The following is an 18,514-nucleotide window of genomic DNA, read 5'->3' on the forward strand; positions in this document are numbered from 1 at the left end:
AAATAACGTCATAACTAAAAAAATGTTTTTATATACATAAGTACGCCAAGGCAATGGGAATGATCAGAAGCTTTTCGTTTACCCCTTGACGGTTAATTGGCGCGTACACCCTTTTTGGGCGTTTGGCCAAGCTCCTCCATCTATTTGTGGTGCGCGTCTTGATGTTATGCCACAAATGGAGGGACCTACAGTTCCAAGCCGACTCCGAACGGCACATATTTTTTATGAGGAGCTTTTTCATGGCAGAAATACACTCGGAGGTTTGCCATTGCCTGCCGAAGGGCGACCGCTATTAGAAAAATGTTTTTCTTAATTTTTGTGTTTCACCGAGATTCGAACCAACGTTCTCTTTGTGAATTCCTAATGGTAATCACGCACCAACCCATTCGGCTACGGCGGCCGCCAACCCCTTGACGGTTACCCGCTGCCAAAATTAGAGCACATTTAATAGCATGAAATTACACAGACTTGCGGCCATAAGATGTTTCTGGTAACATTGAGCTTCAACGAGTTCGATCATAAATATAATAAAAGATTTCAATACAAAATTAATTTTATTTTAACCATAATATCTTAGTTGTCGCAATTGTGTTTCTTCTTCTTCTTGACTGGCACGATAACCACTTAAGCGATTTTGGCCGAGTTTAACAAAGCGCGTCAGTCATTTCTTTCTCGTGCTCACCGGCACCAGTTGGAAACACCAAGTGAAGTCCTTCTCCGGCTGATCTTTTCTTCCTCTGCTACCGCCAGCTAGTACCGTACAGAATACTTTTAGAAACGGAGCGTTTGTTTCCATTCGGACGACATTACCCAGCCAAGGAAGCCGCTGGATCTTTATTGGCTGTACTGTGTCTATGTTGCCATTGCTCTATCGCCTGCGATACTTGACATCGTTAATGTGCAAAAGTCCAAAAATCTTGCACAGAATATTTCTCTCAAACACTTCAAGCGACGCCTCGTCGGATGTTGCCATCGACCAAGCTTCTGCGCCATGCGATATGACGGGCATGAAGAGAGCCTTATAAAGTGTTAGTTTTATTCGTCGAGAGAGGTCTTTACTACTATATTGCGTACTTAGTATAAAGCAGGAGAGGTGTTACGTTGGATTTTAAGGCTGATATTGTTACCCGTGTTAAAGTTGGTTCCTAAATAAACGAAGTATTTTAGAACCTCGAAATCATAATTGTCAACAGTGACGTGAGTGCCGATACGCGAGTGCACGACTGTTTGTTTGATGGCAGGAGGTACATCGTTCTGTCCTCGTTCACCACCAGCCCCATTCGGCATAAAGGCATCTCCTTTAAAATCGACAAGTGTCCATCATCGTGTGTCGATTCTCTTTTCTTCGGTATTTTCCAAGACTTGGCGTATTGTGAATATCTGTTCGATTGTGGATTTTTCAGGTCTAAAGCCATACTGATAAGGTCAAATCAGTTGTTTGATGGTGGGCTTCAGTATTTCAAACAATACGCTCGCTAGGACATTATGCGTGATATTTACTTATATAAGCCTATTCCCACACTAATAGGCACAGAATTTTCCGACGGAAATGGATCAGCTGATCACCAGCTGTCAACCCTCTGTCCAGCTGCAATTCTGTGTAAAAAATTCATAGCGATATCTATTTACAGTATCTCTTTCGATTAATCTCTCTTCAATTTTAAAGGGTCCGTAAACGATGGGGATAATTCCCATGAGAATAAGAATTCTTGCTCATGGCAGCAGAGCATTGAAAACATTGAAGACTTTTTTAAGATTTTTGATATTTTGTGTTCTCCCAGCAAACGCACGAGATGACCAAAGCGGCGACGAATGCGGTTTGATGATAATGAAGCAATTTTCTTTCAGGCGCTGAGCTTTTACAGGAGTCAGAAAAGCAGTTTCGAGATGTTTATAAAAAATAATTTGTCTAAAATAAGTTCGACAAAAATTATGAAATTATGCCACATTTTATTGACAATGCAAAAATTAAAACTAACAATTAAGACTTATGCTCTTCGTCCATCGCTGTTCTATTATAGTTTGTAAATCCTTCATATAATAGGATTTGTCCAAGGGATCCGAGGGAACCAAGTCTGGAGAATTGGGTGGATGTGAAACGAGTTGGAACATTATGTCCATTAATTTTGCGATCACAACTGGTGAGGCGGTATCTGGTGCGTTAACGTGATGGAAAAGGAAAATCCCTCGACTCCCTCGATTCAAACGAATACCAAGCACGAAGAAACAATCGAACTTTGTTTGTATTCTTCTAAGAGGTGCTACTAACTAAATATAACACGCCAGTTGTGCCATCTCTCTGGCTTTACACGGATTTTTCAAACGACCCTCGTACCCACAACGGAAATAAGAAGTTAACTTGGTTTTTTAGAAAAAAAATTGGCGAGTGTGTTTAATTGGATTAGTAGATTACCTGTTTTCTTGACTAAGTTTTTTTCCTGATTTTTTAATATTATTTAGTATTAATAAATATTATCATATCATATAATTATCATTACTTATGAATGTTTTAATTTAGAAGGCAATGACCTAACTATCGGCGTATAAAACAATATGCATCCCGGTTGAAGTGTTTGTTGGGAAAATGGCCCTGTTCATATGAGAGCTCTCTTCTTTATATTGGTGTTTATAATTGGACAAATTAATTTCTTGCCGTTATCCCAGAGCTGTCGAAAATATTTTTTTGATTTATTTTTGTCCGAATATCATGTGGCATGTGGAGACATGATTTTAAAATACTTTTTGCTGTTCGGTCGTTGCCTGTGATACCTGTATGGCCGGGGACCCACATGAGTTTTACATTTGATGGTAGGCTAATTATAATAATTATTTATTATGTTAGTTATATAATTACTAATTGTAGTTACTGTAAATGGTATAGAGGATCCTAGTCAATGCGAAGCCTTTTGACGGCTTTAAAGGCAAATAAACAGTCAGTCAGTGCATATAACAATTTGTTGGTGTCTTCAGTCATAATCAAAGCTGATAGTAGACCTTGCAATTCTGCGTCAAATATACTTGCATTGTTTGGGACCAGTCAGCAGGCTACAGTGACGTCATGGGGTGATAGTTGCTTTAATATTAAATCTTGTGGTAATTTGTTCTGTAGATTGAATAACAAATAGATAAAACGATTTCCAACGAGCTGGTAGACGATGATACGATTTCTTTGTCAAAAAATGCGAAAATTGATTTGAAAGACAAATCTTGTCGCATTATAAATTAAAATAAAATCACACATAATATGGTTTTTCTGCTAGTTAAGCAAATTAAAAGTCGCAGTGAGACTGAAGAAAATTATGGTAAAAACTGTACTTACTTCAATAAATTTAAATTATATTTATTCATATTTTTCCGTTTGTGGTACAGGCCGCTATTAAAATGAAATAACAATTACACTATATCGAGTGCGTTCACTGAGAGTGCATACCAAAATATGACTTAAATGGGTAGCTTCTGTAATTCACTTCCGAGTGAATTTCAATGCTATTACCAGAATATTTTAATGAAATTCGTTTGAAAGTGCCCGATATTATTCGTGCACGCACAAGGCGAAGTAAGCAACTAAGGTGGCGCCTTCCGAAAACCGTTATTCTATCAATCTTGGCTCACGAGTGTTGTAATACCTCATACACACTTTTACGTCTTTTCGCTATGTAATGACAAATCTGTAAAAAGTTTGTACGTTTTCATCGTAGTACAAGCAGATGCATCTACGAGCACAAAGACTTTGCCTTTAAAGTTGGAATGCATCGGTAATTCCCTTTTTATTTTTAATTTTTCTAATTTTCACACATCTTTTATTTTTTGCTCACTACTTGCATTTGCATTACATTGCCCTGACTTCGCTCTAATCCTATTTCTACCTCCAAGCCGTTATTCGCAAATGACTTCTTTTAGTTTCGCCACAGCACTTCTGCTAGAAAGCAAATATTATAAAAAACCGCTACCATATAATTTGAAATACTCTTTGGTTTTTAACTAAAACTAAATCTGAGAATCTGACACCACCCGCCAGAGAAGTCGTTGATGTCATTGAGCCTTTCTTCTGTTTGCCTGTCGCGAGCAGCTACATTTTTTTGTAAGTAAATAATAAATCAACTCACCCACAGTCACAAAACAAGAGCAGCTGCCACATTTGTTTAGGATAATTTTATTTAATTAATTCAAAAACCAAGGGATTTTCAAATTATACAAACGCAGTTCTCTAAAAACGTCTACAACACTCGAACTAACAAACTTTTAAGTAAATTTACATAAAATCAAAAAACATTCCTAGCACAAAAGAAGGTTTTAGCGACACTAAACGGCAAACAAACTATTTTCGCGGTGTTTTGCCCAGGTAGACAGAACTCTTCTGCAGCAAGAGTTGTTGTTTAATTGCCATTACTCTTATGCGAGCGAGTTCTTTAAAGGTAACGGCGGTAGACTAACAATAACATTTTGAACACTAAAAAATTACGACAAAAGGCAAAGAAAAGGACGAATTACGTTATACAGCCGACATGAAGTGGGAGGTAGAAACACATGACTATGGTGAGAATGGAACGGCTTTTCGTAATTTCAATTTGTGCTAACATGCTACTGTACACAGCGAAAATCAAAAATAAATAAATAAATCACCTTAAGGGGATAGATACCTGTGAAATTAAAAAAAAAAATTCTTTTTCAGAAAATGTTAATACAATCCTTTAAGAATATGTCAATAAATTTTTAGAACGTAAATTTAAGCATTTCTTATATTATAGATCATCAACCGTGACGACGCTATTCTTTGCGTTCGAGCACTGCGAGAGGTAGGTATACTATACCATAGTTACGTTGTATTCAAATTTTAGACGCGTTTTTCTCAAAACTATATTTTTCGCATTGGAGCACATGATAACTCGAAAAGTTATGGACCGGTCTCCCTGAAATTTTGCATACATCTGTTGTATGATATTACTTTCTATGTGAATACAAATTTTCGAAAATTTTTCGAAAACATAATTTTTTCGAAGCAAAAATAGTAGGAAAATTCGCCCCAAAATTCATTTCTTTTTTTTTTTTTGTTTTTTTTTTTTTTTGAAGCATTTTATTCCGCGATTTTTTTCCATTTTTTTTTAGTTAATATAGAAATTATGACATTAATAAATAAAAAAAATTTGGTTTTTTGTGTTCAGGTCACTGAGGCCGATGCTACAATGCCCGCCGATTGAGAAGCCCCGTTGCGACCTTCCTGGAAGAATTAAGTGTACATCCGCCATTTTAAATGATTAAAATAAAAAAAAAGTTTATATTATTGGAATGTATGTATGCCAATTTTGAAAAAAATATATTGACTTCTTCATATTAAATAATTTTAATTAAAATCAGAGAAAATATGGCCGTTTACAGGTACATATATGTCCCCTTAATAAATTCGCCTTAGATCAAAATTACTTGCATTACTTGCCGAAGCCAGGCTCAGGAATAAAAAGTACCAAAACAATAACGCGATCATAATACGAGCCACATGTTTGACAGACGGTTTGAAGGCAAATCAAAATTGTTTAATGTTTTGGCTGGACATACAGCAGGTCATATAATGTTTCCAATGCAGCTTACTTTTGGGTTTGCTACAGGTAGCGTGTTTAAGCGTAAATACCAGCCAAAACACTTGTCAAATCCCTTACAGATATTTATTATAACTCAAAACCATTTCCAACCCATCTTTCGCAGCGCATTTGTGTTGAGTTTGTATGCATTTTTATATTTGCTTATTGAATTCTTATGAAAACATAGCATGTCAAAATCGAGACAATTTAACTGGCTGCCGGCGTCTAAAATTTAGAAACAAGAATGAAACAAACGAATTACAGTTTAAAACCAATTTCCATCAAACACGCAGTGGAAACAGTTGACAATTCTCTCAAACCCAAGACCTGCAATCAAAGAGTTTTTCTTTGGTGGAAACGTATTATTAGAGTGTTTATAGGACTGTCTGGATAATTCGCCATGCGTATCACTATTTCGGATTCGTTAAAGCGGCAACTTCAAGGACATTTGAAATGAGTTTTGATGTGAAATTAGGAAATTTTGATGAGGCATTCAGAAATAAACCGTAATTATTGAACACAAAACTGACAAAACAAATAGAATGCAAAAAAGATTTTTGAATGTAAAGAAAAGAATACGGCGCCACAATTAATGTAACTAAAAAAATGTATAATATGCACTGTTTTGTTTTTGAAAATATAATATATGTAAAGGATGATCAGATTGGAGGTACTTTTACCAGTACGGGTTTTTTTGGCAGATCAGATTTTGCTCAGTATTCATTAACATTTCATCATGGAAAGTCTTACGTCTCAACAACCTTTACAAATCTACAATTGTAGGTATTACCTACATCATGGCACTGTAAAAAGTGTTTAACGCGCGCTCAGACCAACTTATGTTGTTCGGCGATGAGGCCCATTTTCGGCTTAATGGCTACGTCATAAGTAAAATTTTCGTATTTAAGCTGAAGAACAACGGTCTATGGGCTGGAGGAATCATCGTCTAAATGCTTTGTGGAGGCATTGAGGCATTGGAAGTCAACATTACTTAAGTTATTCACGAGATACCGACCGAAGGCCTCCAGCGTCCATTCAAAATTTTAGTGGTAATATTGTATTTGAAAAAAATAAATGGCTATACGCAAAAAAAAATTAAGATTGCAAAATCAATTGGAATTTTCGTTGCTTAATTTCAATTTACAATTCGATACCTCTAAATTAATTACCCTTTATTAGGGATGGAAATTTTTACTTTTATACTTTTTTATTTAAAATGAAAATTATTTCATTAGTAACAAAACAGAAGACAATAATTAAATTTATATGCGTTTAATAATATGTCTGCGTACTCAAACGGTGGACATTTGTAGTACTGTAGGTTTGAAATCCTGTGGCTCAGTATATCTTACAGTCTCTCTATTTAAATATTTATTTTTTCTTTCCATATAATAACGCTTTTTTTGTTTTATTCTTCCTTCTCTTCATTTATTTCGCTTCTAACAATAAGAGGTCTGTTAGCCATGTCTTAGACTTAACATAGTTTTCCTAGAAACCTACTTAACACGTCATAACGATTGCACCAAAGATATTTTCCATCGTCCATACTTAGAATGTTTTGCTTTGCTTTGGCTTTAATTCCGCTTTGACGCGTTTCCATAGGTTTTACATTTGGCGACAAAAAATATATTTTGTATGGCATACCATATTATATTCGGAGGAATATTATTCACAGAGCTATGGTAATAGAGCTCGAAGTGCTAAAACGTCTGTATTAATTGCGTGTTTTATTTATGCTAAGAGCTCGGAGTCTACACTTAATTTACGTAACTTAATTCTTGTCCAACATATTATGCGGAAAGCTGTGTTAGGCATTAGCTAAAACTTAACTTAAAACTCTCAAGAAGCTTTAGATTTTAGATTATTGAGTTTTGGCATTGCCAAATCTTCGATTTTATAATTTTAATTTTATGTATGCTGAAAATATTTTATTTTATGTGGCAGCAAACTTCGTTCAATAATATGTGTGACTGACACATAGATGGCGGCACTAGTACTAAATGAATTTTTTTTTCGAAAGTTGGCAACCTTTTTAGGCTTACTGTCAAAATCATATGTTAATCCGACCATTTGTTTACAAGTTACAGTGCTTTAAGTGACGCTACTTTTGAGTTTTTAAAAAAAATTAATTCAAATCCGTGTGCTGATTTATCATTGTTTTTTAATGAAAAAAAATACTGTTCAATGCCAGGAAAGGCTTGAAAAACATTATACGGAATCTGCTCCATCAAAAAGAAGCATTTGTTATTGGTAAGCCGAATTCAAACGTGGTCGTACAGACACCGATGACATTCCATCTACTGGAAGGCCAAATGACGCTGTTATTCTGGAAAACGTTGAAAAAACACTGAAAATCATTATGCCCGACCGTAAAGTGAAAGTGAGGGAGATTGCTGACATTCTAAAGATATCAGCAGGCAGTGTACACACCATAATACACCAACATTTGGGTATGAAAAAGGTGTTTTCCAAATGGGTGCCGCGTTTGCTCACACCGGAACAAAAACAACAACGAATCGATGATTCAAAGAGCTGTTTGGGCATGTTTACGCGCAATAAGTCAGAGGTTTTGCGTCGGTACATCACAAGGGATGAAACATGGATCCACCATTTCACTCCAGAATTAAATTGGCAGTCTGCTGAGTGGCATGCAGCAGGTGAAAGCCGCCCAAAGCGACCAAAGACGCAGAAGTCGGCTGGTAAGATTATGGCGTCTGTATTTTGGGATGCGCATGGAATAATATTCATCGACTATCTCCAGAAGGGGCAGACCATCAACAGCGACTATTATATTGGAGCGTTTGAAAGACGAAATTTTAAAGAAACGGCCTCATATGGCGAAGAAAAAAGTGTTGTTCCACCAAGACAATGCACCGTGTCACAAATCAATGAAAACGATGGCAAAATTGAACGAATTGGGCTTCGAATTGCTTCCCCATCCACCGTATTCTCCAGATTTGGCCCCCGGCGACTACTGGCTCTTCGCAGGCCTCAAAGAGATTCTCCGTGGTAAGAAATTTGGCTCAAATGATCAAGTAATCGCCGAAACTGAGGCCTATTTTGAAGGCAAAGAAAAATCGTTTTACAAAGGCGGTATCGAAAGATTGGAAAAGCGTTGGAATGATTATATCTCCCTAAAAGGGGACTATGTTGATGAATAAAAACGAATTTTGGCAAAAAAAATGTGTTTTAATTAATTAGTCACACACATTATTGAACGAAGGTTGCTACTAAAGGAATAACTGGGAATATAATAATAAAACACCGGCATCTTAAACAGGTCTATTTTTTTTTTTTAGAGAAAGCTCAAGCTGCCACGCGAGCAAGTTAAACTCTTTCTTATCTCACCCCAATTAATCTAATTCTTTTTTTCTTTTGTCATGCCGCAGATCGAAAATGACGGCACGTATTTTCAAAAACCGTCAATTTCCCGATGTGAAAGAATTAAGAATATTTCGAGAGCTGGTGAATCTTGATTACGATTTGCAGCCAAAATGAAATGCAAATGTGCAGGTACCTACTTATCATAATGACCAATATTTTTTTATTTATATCCGACGGATTAGTTATCCAATATAAATACGTAGAAAGAATTTTACTATGTAGTTTATCATATATCAAAAACACAAACCCCAAGAACCAGATCAAACTATTTCCATAAAGAATCGGTCGCTGAGTCCGACAATCCACATAATTATTTTTCTGTCATATAGCTTTCGAGATATCAGCAAATAAAGGATTCAGATTAAAAAAAAAATTACTAATATCTCGAGAATCCGTTAAACGTTGAGAGATGTATCAAATTAAAAATAATGAAATTTCCTATCTCTCGTGTAATCTTAATTTTTTATAATAATTAAACGTACTCAAGATACTTCGTAAATTAAAATTTTTTTTTTCAAATATTATATATTTAAATTATCAAATTATATTTATTATAAGAAATATATAAGAACGCACGCATAAAAAAAAAAAACATTACCCATTTCTTACACTTAACACATTTAGAACAAAAATTTAAGATATAAATAAAAAATATACTCCTTTTAATATAAAAACAATTTTGTGAACAAGCGCAGAATAGCGGCTTCCCTCCCGGAAAAAAATAAATAATGGGTGCAGCGGAAGAAAAAAAAGGTAAACAGGTAATACGGCAGCTTTCTCTGTGCATTTTCTGATATTCGGCAGTCTTATATTTAAAAACAATATTTGTCGGTTCATAGCCGCAGAAGATTGGCCGTCTGGAAGTCCAGATCTGAACCCATTGCACTACAGCTTGTGGTCAGTATTGGAGAATATGGCCTGTCGAAGTCCTCACAAAAATTTGGAGAGCCTCAAACAATCTTTGGTTCGAGCAGCGATTTTTTTTGAATATTTACATGATTAAACAAAACTTTATTAAAAAAACTTCATTAAAAAAAGTATTATAATTTCATATCTATAACGGACTTACCTTGTAACAGAACTTATCGCAGGACTATATATACATACCTATATTTAATAGCTTTGAGTAATAATGAAATCTTCAATGGTCTGAACAAAGGGAAATAAGAACTACCAAAATTTCCCCAACATATCGATTTTTCTTCAAATTTTTTGCACGACTTTCCGTTTCGGTGGAATGAAGCGAACGCTCGTCATCTCTTAGTTGCGCTATGTAAGTTGGGAGTTGTTGTTGTAGCAGCATCTTCGCCCTGTCAGTGTAGTGTAATTACCGGTCGTCTTCGTCTAGCTCATCTAACGGTAGGCCCATGAAACTAGCTGTTTCGACGGGTTGGGTCCAGAGGGAGAGAGGTGTTAGATGAGTGGGTTTGATGGGACATGTGAAAAGGTGGTTAGTGTCGTGCCAGATACATTCACATGCCGTTTATATGTTGAGTATGTCGGAGTCGATTCTTGACAGGTAGGAGTTTAACCTGCTACAGTATCCAGAAAGTAATTGTGCCAAGAGATAAGTTGGGAGTGTTATACCCCTGTTTACACTCTTTGAAATAATCACACTACTTTTTTTAAATTTAATTTACACCAAAATTACAAAAAGTTCATATATAAATCAAGCTCTGTTCAGATGTCGCGATTCTTGCGCGTCAATATCCGTCTGCTGCAGTTTACTTACCGTAGACATTTCAGCACATTTCTTAAAAGATTCAATTCCAAACACAATCAATATTCACCAAATGAATATAAGATCATTATTCAATAATTTCTAGCAGTTTTTTATTGAATTGTCATTTGTTACATCCCATTGAGCACTTTTTAACACCTTAGATTAAAGAAATTTTCCCCAGTAATATATTAATAGTAAGTAAAATATAATTTTATTTAAGTAAAATATTAATAGCATGACTAAATAAACACAACAGAAGCATGGCTTCCTACATAGTAACAAAACATAAATTAGTTTACTAGAAGTATTTAATTTTTCTATAATAAACAGTTTGACTGTAATTAGAAGACGTAAATCAAAAGAAATATATATTTTTACAAATTCAAAATTTCTCTATAAATATATAAACATATATGTATGTTCGTCTGTATGTAGACAACTTTAGCTTTTGACGTAGAGCATACGGTGCGCTAATGACTTGCCAACCAATTTGCCATACTCCAATACTAAATCGCGATCATCTTCGTCACCAGTAATCTGAAACAACAAAGTTCAAAATCACATTGAAAAAGTTGGTCTTTAATTGAAATTTCATATCACAAAAGCCCAAAAGCAAAATACAAATACAAATAATCAGAAAATTTAGCAACAAAAAAGCAAAACATATGTGTATATATGCAAGTAAAATGCGTTTATTTACCTTTTTGTAAATTCTGCTCCTTATGACGTCCAACATGTTGTCAATGCTCGGTATTTTACATGACTGCGCGGTATTTCAAACAACATGGAAAAGGAGCAGAGTTTTCAAAATATAGCAATGAAACTATGGATGTTATGGGTATGACACAGATTTCATTCCTCAAATCTGTGAACTTTTCAAAAAGCAATTGAAGCATCCATATGAACAAAAGTTGGCTAGGCAGCTAATAATGTGTGAGCTTATAGCTAAAGTCGAATATGTAAGTAGTCATGTCCAAAGCCACCCAAATTTATTAATAGCTCGAGAATTGCCTAAATGCTGGTTTGATGATAAAATGTGCATAAATATGTTCAAACACACAAAATATAATAATTAAAAACAAATAATACTATACAGTATATATTCAAATAATTCCTTTATATGGGCTCATTTATAAATAGTAGGACGGATTTAACAATCGAATTAAAAATTCGTAGTTTGGTACGCGTTGTCAGCTGTTTGGAAAACCAGATCTTTTTGAGGCTTGGCTCATTTGGTTCTCGCATCGATATCGTCTTTTGCTCCACCATCCAGGATAATTTGGCTTCCTAGATAGGTGAAGCTGTCTACATTATCAATGGGTTCTCCATAAATTGTGAACCTTATTTTTAGAAATTAACGAATCCCTCTCATGGACCCAAATTAGGGCGAAAGGGAGCAGTGGACAGCATTGGAAAGCATTTTTTTTTTGTACTATGCGCCAAAAGACGGGGCGATAGCAACTAATAATAATAATTTATAAACAGGAAAAGTCCATTTTTGGCAAGTTTTTGTTTAAAATTTAATAAACACCAATTTGATCCACGATCGAAAGCTCTAACAGCATATGTCAGAGTGTGATCCATCTATGTTTCAGGAACAAGAGTGCAAATGTTTAAAAAACTCTCTTGCAAATTGAGATTTGTGTATTTGTGACATTTATATACAACTGAGACTCCAAACATTTAATCGGGTTTTTAAAAAATCACATATTCCGATTTAGTGCTTTCTATTTGCAAAGTTTAAGAATCTACATAGTCGGAAGTTACATAATAACATTATAATTTTCAATTAACCCTGTACCGCATATGAGCGCATATATGATATTGCGGTTTTGATTCTATTTTATTTCCTAATTAAGTATTATAAAATAATTCAAACTATTTTAATCCATCAAATATATATTTAGCAGTAATAAAACGCAAAAAATGTCGATAATTTTATGGCATTTCGAAATAACCGCACTTTTGTGCAAGTGGGTGGAAAGACGGAATTGAAGTTCGAGTAATTAATTTTCAAAACAACGGTGAAAGAGTACAACGTAAGTACTTTTTGACAATAAAAATATTTTTAAGGATCTTTCTCGTCGCTTTTCAACTGTTTTCTGTTCTTTACAGCTAGTTTTTATATATTCTGTAAAAAAAATATATAAAACTTTTTAAATATTTATCTTTTAAGCTATTTCCACCGTGAACAAATATTATTATTATTTTTTTTTTTTTGCAACGTTTTACTAATTCATGCAGTACAGGGTTAAGAACAATAATATTTGCTCGAAAATAAGCAAATGATGCGCCAAATAATAATCAATGGGTACGGAGCCTAACCCGCAAATTTATTGCCCTAAATTAAAATATCATTTAAAAGGAAATTCAATTTAGCTATACGACTTTGGATGACTACCACACGCTAGTCGGTTCTACGTTACCGGAACGACCCGGATTTATATCCGACCAAGGGCTGTCACTCTCTGCAGCATTCCCTGTACATGAATGAGGAATGTTTTTGCTGCTACAGCAACAACAACAACTTCCACACGTTATGAAAATATCATATTCAGATTAGTAAAACTTTCTTCCTCAAATAATATAATGAATGAAATCTGTGTCATAAGAATTTCTAATATTTAAATTTGGACATGTAAGAAATAAGCAATAATGAATAAACCAAAGAATTTAAAATATTATAGCCAAGTAGTTTCACATAACTGAACTATACAAGTCAACCAATTAAAACTATCCGAACCATCACAAATTGTTTGGGAAACATACCTGTATGTACTGTCGATATGTAAGGTAAGTGTTATTATATAAGAGCACCACATTATTTAAGTCAGATTCCTGAAAATCTTCAGCATCCTTCGCACTTGCATTACAATTAAAACGTTGATATTTGTGTTGATCTAACTTTGTGCGAATTTCTGTAATTAAATACGCACTTTAGTATAACTCGCATGTTTGTGAAATAATTTATTATACCATCAGTCAACAAATGCCAAGTGTACGTCTCAGGGCATAGCAAATACGATGGCACCAGGCGACCCTTGTAACGCATTTTGGGGCAAGAATGTATGTAGAAACCCATGTAGTAGAATTTGAGAGCTGGTACTTTTTTCGCCAATTGTTGAACAAGCTCGATCTCTCTTTAAAAACGAACAAGTAGAATTTTCATTTTTATTTATATAAGTACATACATAGAAAAAATAATTTGCGCATCGTTTTTCACCCACCTCAATGATCCATAGGTGCCCAGCGACAAGAAGCTATAGTCTGGATCATAAAAAAAGTATACTGAACTGACGCAATATGGAAGTATGTCAATAACTGCTACTGCTATAAGCTTATCGTCCAACCAATATTGTTGATGAAACGAACCATAACCGGCTGTAGGACCATCGCGTGTATTTGTGTACTAAAACCACAAAAACAAAAACAAACAATATTAAAACTGTTCAGTGATGCATAACAGCTAACGATAACATAAATGCACAAAATCGAATTAATAAGGGAAATTAGTGGATATTTTCGCAAACGATTAGTATTTTCCATGAAATTAACCTTAATTGGCGATTGTTGTAAGAACTCCAAATAATCACTTATATGAGTCGGTGGATCGTTGTGTATGCGAGTTTGATACTTCTGGTAAATCGCATATGTGAATTTTAGCGAATCCTTAAACTGTTGACTTTTTACATGAACCAATTTTAACTGTGAAAACAAATAAGAAGCCATTTATTTACCTTAATAGGAGATTTGTAACAAAAACGCTCTAAGCTAGACGGTGTTAGACGATTTGGATCGTCATTGTGCACGAGCAATTGGTATTTCTTATATAATTTGAATGCTTCATCAGTTACGTGTTTCATATTCGGCGGTATTAAAATCACCTGTAAATAGCAACAACACAAGTCGAACCGAGATCAAGATCAAGTTGTATGTGAATTTATTATGCGAATTTGCATAATAATACTGTGTACTGAAACTAAAACATATTTATTATTTATACCCTACTACCAAATTGCTAGAACAATGAATACCCATATACCGCTGACTTTTAGATACATGACACATGTAAATACAAGCAGACATATAAATTCAGGTAGATACTTACCTCTAATTTATGCTTGTCACTCGAACTAGCATCAGCGATATAATCTGAAAGTGTTTTCTCTTGATTATTTCCCTGCTTTTTTGACGATGCTGTTTTATCTTCCGAGGCCGAAATACCTTTGGCAGCTAATTTGGCTTGCCTTCGTTCCAATCGCATTTTTTTCGCCTTTTGACGTGGTGAATTTGTACCATCATAATCTAAAAGAATATACAATTTTAGCTAAAAACCTTAGTTGTACAACGAAGTTAATACATTTCCTAGAGCTATTCAGAGAATCAGATCGCCCTCCGCATTGCCTATCATTATCGTCATCATTTTGGAATTGAGACGAGGTCTGGTCATCAAAGTGTTCATTCTCTTTACGCGCTGCTTCATGTTTCTCCGGATTGGCGGCTGCCACGGCTTCTAGATTTACGTCACTAATAGGCAACTTTGGCTCTTGTGGCTCATCACGTATTCCACCAACGGATTCGGGTTCCTTTTCCTTGGCGCCGCCACCACCTCCTTCATCGATATTAACATGTTTTTCGCCTTTATCTTCTTTAACCGCATCAGATGCTTCGATTTCTTCACTTTTGTCTTTTTTCCCGTCGCGTAGAAAGCGTGACATCCGTTTCAGGACTTTCTTATGTGATTTTGATAATTTAAATTCTAAGGCATCACATCTAAAAGACAATATAAACACACATAAAAATGAATACGATTACACAAAGCAAAACGGACTTACTTAATAGTGTAACACGGGCAACAAGTTTCACTATTTAATGGTTTGTAACAATAAAGTCCTGATCGGCGCCAGCCACGATCTATTAACTCCTGGTAATCTTGAGGAAACATTGTGTAGGCGTGCATACCTGCAAAATAAGTATATGTAAAATATTGAATAAGAAAAAGTATTGATTGATTTGAGTGCGATATGAAGGGGAAAGTTAGAATGCAGACTCTTTCAAATACTTTCATTCTTAGTGTGGAGTTGGGATCTTAATGGTGAATTTCAACGACTGTTGCGGTGAGAATAGCATGGATACTATAAATTCAAGGATGCTTAACACGTTCCCGCCGGCGCTGTTATTCATGGTCTTCGCCCACAGACGGCAATGTTTAAGTCTTTTCGCTCTATCGGAAGCGATTGCAGGTCATAAAACGAAATTTTTTCATAAGGGTAGTCGTTTATGGCATCTCATCTCATAGGTACCGTTTAATAAAGTACCATTGGTGGTACACGCCGCCTCATGAAGCAATCTTGTGCGGGCCACCGGTGGTACGCGCCGCCCCATGAAGCAGACTTGTGCGAGCCACCGGTGGTACGCGCCGGCGTGAACGTGTTAATGTAATGTTTATGACAATAGAATATTCCAAGGCAATTTTTTGAAACTTAGTTTGAAATTTTCAATGAAATACATATGTTGGCGAAACACGGTAAACAGCCCTCCCACCAATCTGTACTCACAGGTTTCTAGTTATTGTTAATAATTTCCTCTAAAAAAATTGCATTTAATCGTGATAGTTCAAAGATCGTGAAAGAAAAAGATCGCTATCACTAGAAATTCATAAATAATATTTAACTCATATAAGTTATTTGTATGTCCATATATGTATGTAGGTAGGTTTATATTTTTCCAACTAAATTTAATATATAAATATATGTATATGTTTGCGTATATATGTAAGAGTATGTCGTGTCTTTTCCACTTAATGCTTGTAGCCTTCTCCTACACAGGTCTAATACACTGCACATTAAAGAACATTTCGTACTACCATGATTCACTATAAATCCATAAATAGAATAAGCTCAAAGCAAAAAGGACGAACAGGCCGCTATACTAAGTTAAAGCGTTCCATGACATTCGTATCGATAAGAACGAACCGCATTTCACATCAGCAGCACTTCCCAAACGCGATTTTAGCAGTGTTTTACGCTGCATCGCGAACACAGAGAATTTATTTAAACTTTTACTTATGGTGTACACTAATTGAACTATTACTTCAACACATATTCCGAAATTTATCAACAGTTATTCAACATTTTGTTGACAAATCAATACACACACACAAGAAAAAGAGCACCTCAACACCTACCATGGGATACGGAGCACTTGGTGCCCTTGCAGTAGCCGCACCGGCTATTTTGTTTGCTATAGTAGTGATTTATTGTAAACTCCATATTTTACTTTTTCCGGAAATCTATTTCAAATAACTTATGCTACAAAACCAGCAAAATCGTGTGAAACTAGCCGCAAAATCTCACAGAACAAAAAATACACAAGCAAATTAGCAGAACAATATGAAAATAGTCGACAGCTGGTCTAAAAATGATGCTGCCAAACGGAAAAAATATTAGTTTAACCTTTAAATTTATTTTCTTGAACTGCTTTTCGAATTTCGATATTTTCACAGCAAGAAACGTCAAGTCAATTTTGAATGAAAGTTCAGTAAATAGCAGATAATGGACATAAAAACTGCACGATGATTAACGAAATACACAGTACTAAAAATTAACTGGCCTACGGCGAAATGTGTTGTTATAGCAATTTACTAAAAGGGTCTAAAATGCTGGTTGTGGACGTCAAAACTTTGGTTCACTCAAAATAAGCAAATATATTTGTTAGTGTTGTAGCAGTTCAAAAAGCCTTGTCAAGCACCGTGAGCCTATCTCACCTAACGGTAGGCCCTGAGAACATGTTGTTTCGATAAGGCTCCTTAAGGAAAAGGGTGTTAGATAAGTGGACATTGGCGGCTTAATGTGAATAGATTGTAAATGTTATTGTAGCAGTTTATCAAGCTCTACCGGACACGATGAATGTGCCGGTGGCCATTGTCATTCTCATCTAACGGTAGGTCCAAGAAACATGCTGTTTTGATGGGAGGGGTGAGTTCAAGAAGGCCTGTGAATAAACGGCTAGTGTCGTCAGAATATCATCACATGCCGAGCATAGGCTCATTATGTCTAATGATGTCTTGCTTTTCTCGCAATAATGTCGCATTCACTCCACCCTGCACCAAAGCTGTCAAATTTTTCCCTTCTTTGCATATTTAAAGGGTAGTGTTTTATTTTCTCAATTGTTTTGGTCGCTACAAAAAAAATATCAAAAATTCTGATGAAGTGAAAATCCTTGGCCGTACTTAGAACTGACTATCGTGTGACTACATATATTCAATGAATAGCCATCAAACACTTCGTAAGAAAAGTTTTGAAGGCCTAATAATATTCCAAAGAAACAGAAATTTCTGTGTACACCGAATTTGTATTCTATTTCATGAACAAAACTTACTCATATATTATATAATTCGTTATTACTTGTCTTTCCACTTATTCGAACATTTTTTCTTTCGCTGTCGCCTTACTTAAGACTCAGTAAAGTAAATTACTAACCGAACGCTTCACAACGTTATTGCAACGTTCTCTGACAGATTATGCTTTGACGCAGCATGCGGTTGCGGCGACTGAATGGCTCCCATGAAAAAAGACATTTAAGAAGACTTCGCAATTTAATACTTTTTCATTTTAAGCACCCTATATGGGCAGAAAAAACATACACCATATATCAGCTGATTTACAAACAGTCTCTTCGTTCTCTCGTTTCAACTCACGGCGAATTCATACAAGGTGACTAGAGCAGCTGGTTTTTCTTTCCTTCGATTGGGTTTTTCTGCGTTTGCATGCGTATGACGCCGTGGCCAGAAAGTGTGTGTGTATACATAATTCTTTTGTTTGACGGTTTC

The 18,514-nt window shown here is 35.3% G+C and overlaps 2 protein-coding genes across 7 annotated transcripts in view; both read right to left on the reverse strand.

Annotated features, from left to right (window-relative positions):
- Positions 1–4,351, reverse strand: part of LOC129245369 (sialin) — a 92,555-nt gene extending 88,204 nt beyond the window's left edge. Inside the window, exon 1 of the mRNA XM_054883483.1 lies at positions 4,107–4,351. The gene's annotated coding sequence lies outside the window, so the exon portion shown is untranslated. The remainder of the gene's footprint in view (positions 1–4,106) is intronic.
- Positions 4,352–10,869: 6,518 nt separating this feature from the next.
- Positions 10,870–17,096, reverse strand: LOC129245206 (arginyl-tRNA--protein transferase 1). 6 transcript variants are annotated; one of them, XM_054883239.1, is made up of 10 exons: positions 16,871–17,096; positions 15,519–15,645; positions 15,044–15,456; positions 14,792–14,988; positions 14,239–14,388; positions 13,911–14,092; positions 13,660–13,823; positions 13,453–13,601; positions 11,384–11,446; positions 10,870–11,220 (listed from the first exon to the last, which is right to left on the reverse strand). In XM_054883239.1, exons 1-10 carry the CDS (start codon positions 16,953–16,955, stop codon positions 11,125–11,127), a joined length of 1,626 nt encoding a protein of 541 aa, XP_054739214.1. In that variant the 5' UTR covers positions 16,956–17,096; the 3' UTR covers positions 10,870–11,124. The 6 variants fall into 6 exon arrangements, with proteins under 6 accessions (XP_054739214.1, XP_054739215.1, XP_054739216.1 ...); XM_054883240.1 differs by lacking the exon at positions 14,239–14,388 and adding an exon at positions 14,421–14,567; XM_054883241.1 differs by lacking the exon at positions 16,871–17,096 and adding an exon at positions 16,659–16,754.
- Positions 17,097–18,514: the final 1,418 nt, after the last annotated feature.

The sequence above is a fragment of the Anastrepha obliqua genome, chromosome 4 (assembly GCF_027943255.1).
Source record: "Anastrepha obliqua isolate idAnaObli1 chromosome 4, idAnaObli1_1.0, whole genome shotgun sequence".
Taxonomy (NCBI): Eukaryota; Metazoa; Arthropoda; class Insecta; order Diptera; family Tephritidae; genus Anastrepha; species Anastrepha obliqua.

Excerpts from the sequence above, each read along its gene's own strand:
- LOC129245206 (XM_054883239.1), bottom strand. The coding sequence starts at position 16,955 with ATGGAGTTTACAATAAATCACTACTATAGCAAACAAAATAGCCGGTGC. Across the intron at positions 15,457-15,518 it reads TGCCCGTGTTACACTATTAA|ATGTGATGCCTTAGAATTTA; the intron begins GTAAGTCCGTTT and ends ATTGTCTTTTAG. Across the intron at positions 13,824-13,910 it reads GGCACCTATGGATCATTGAG|AGAGATCGAGCTTGTTCAAC; the intron begins GTGGGTGAAAAA and ends TCGTTTTTAAAG.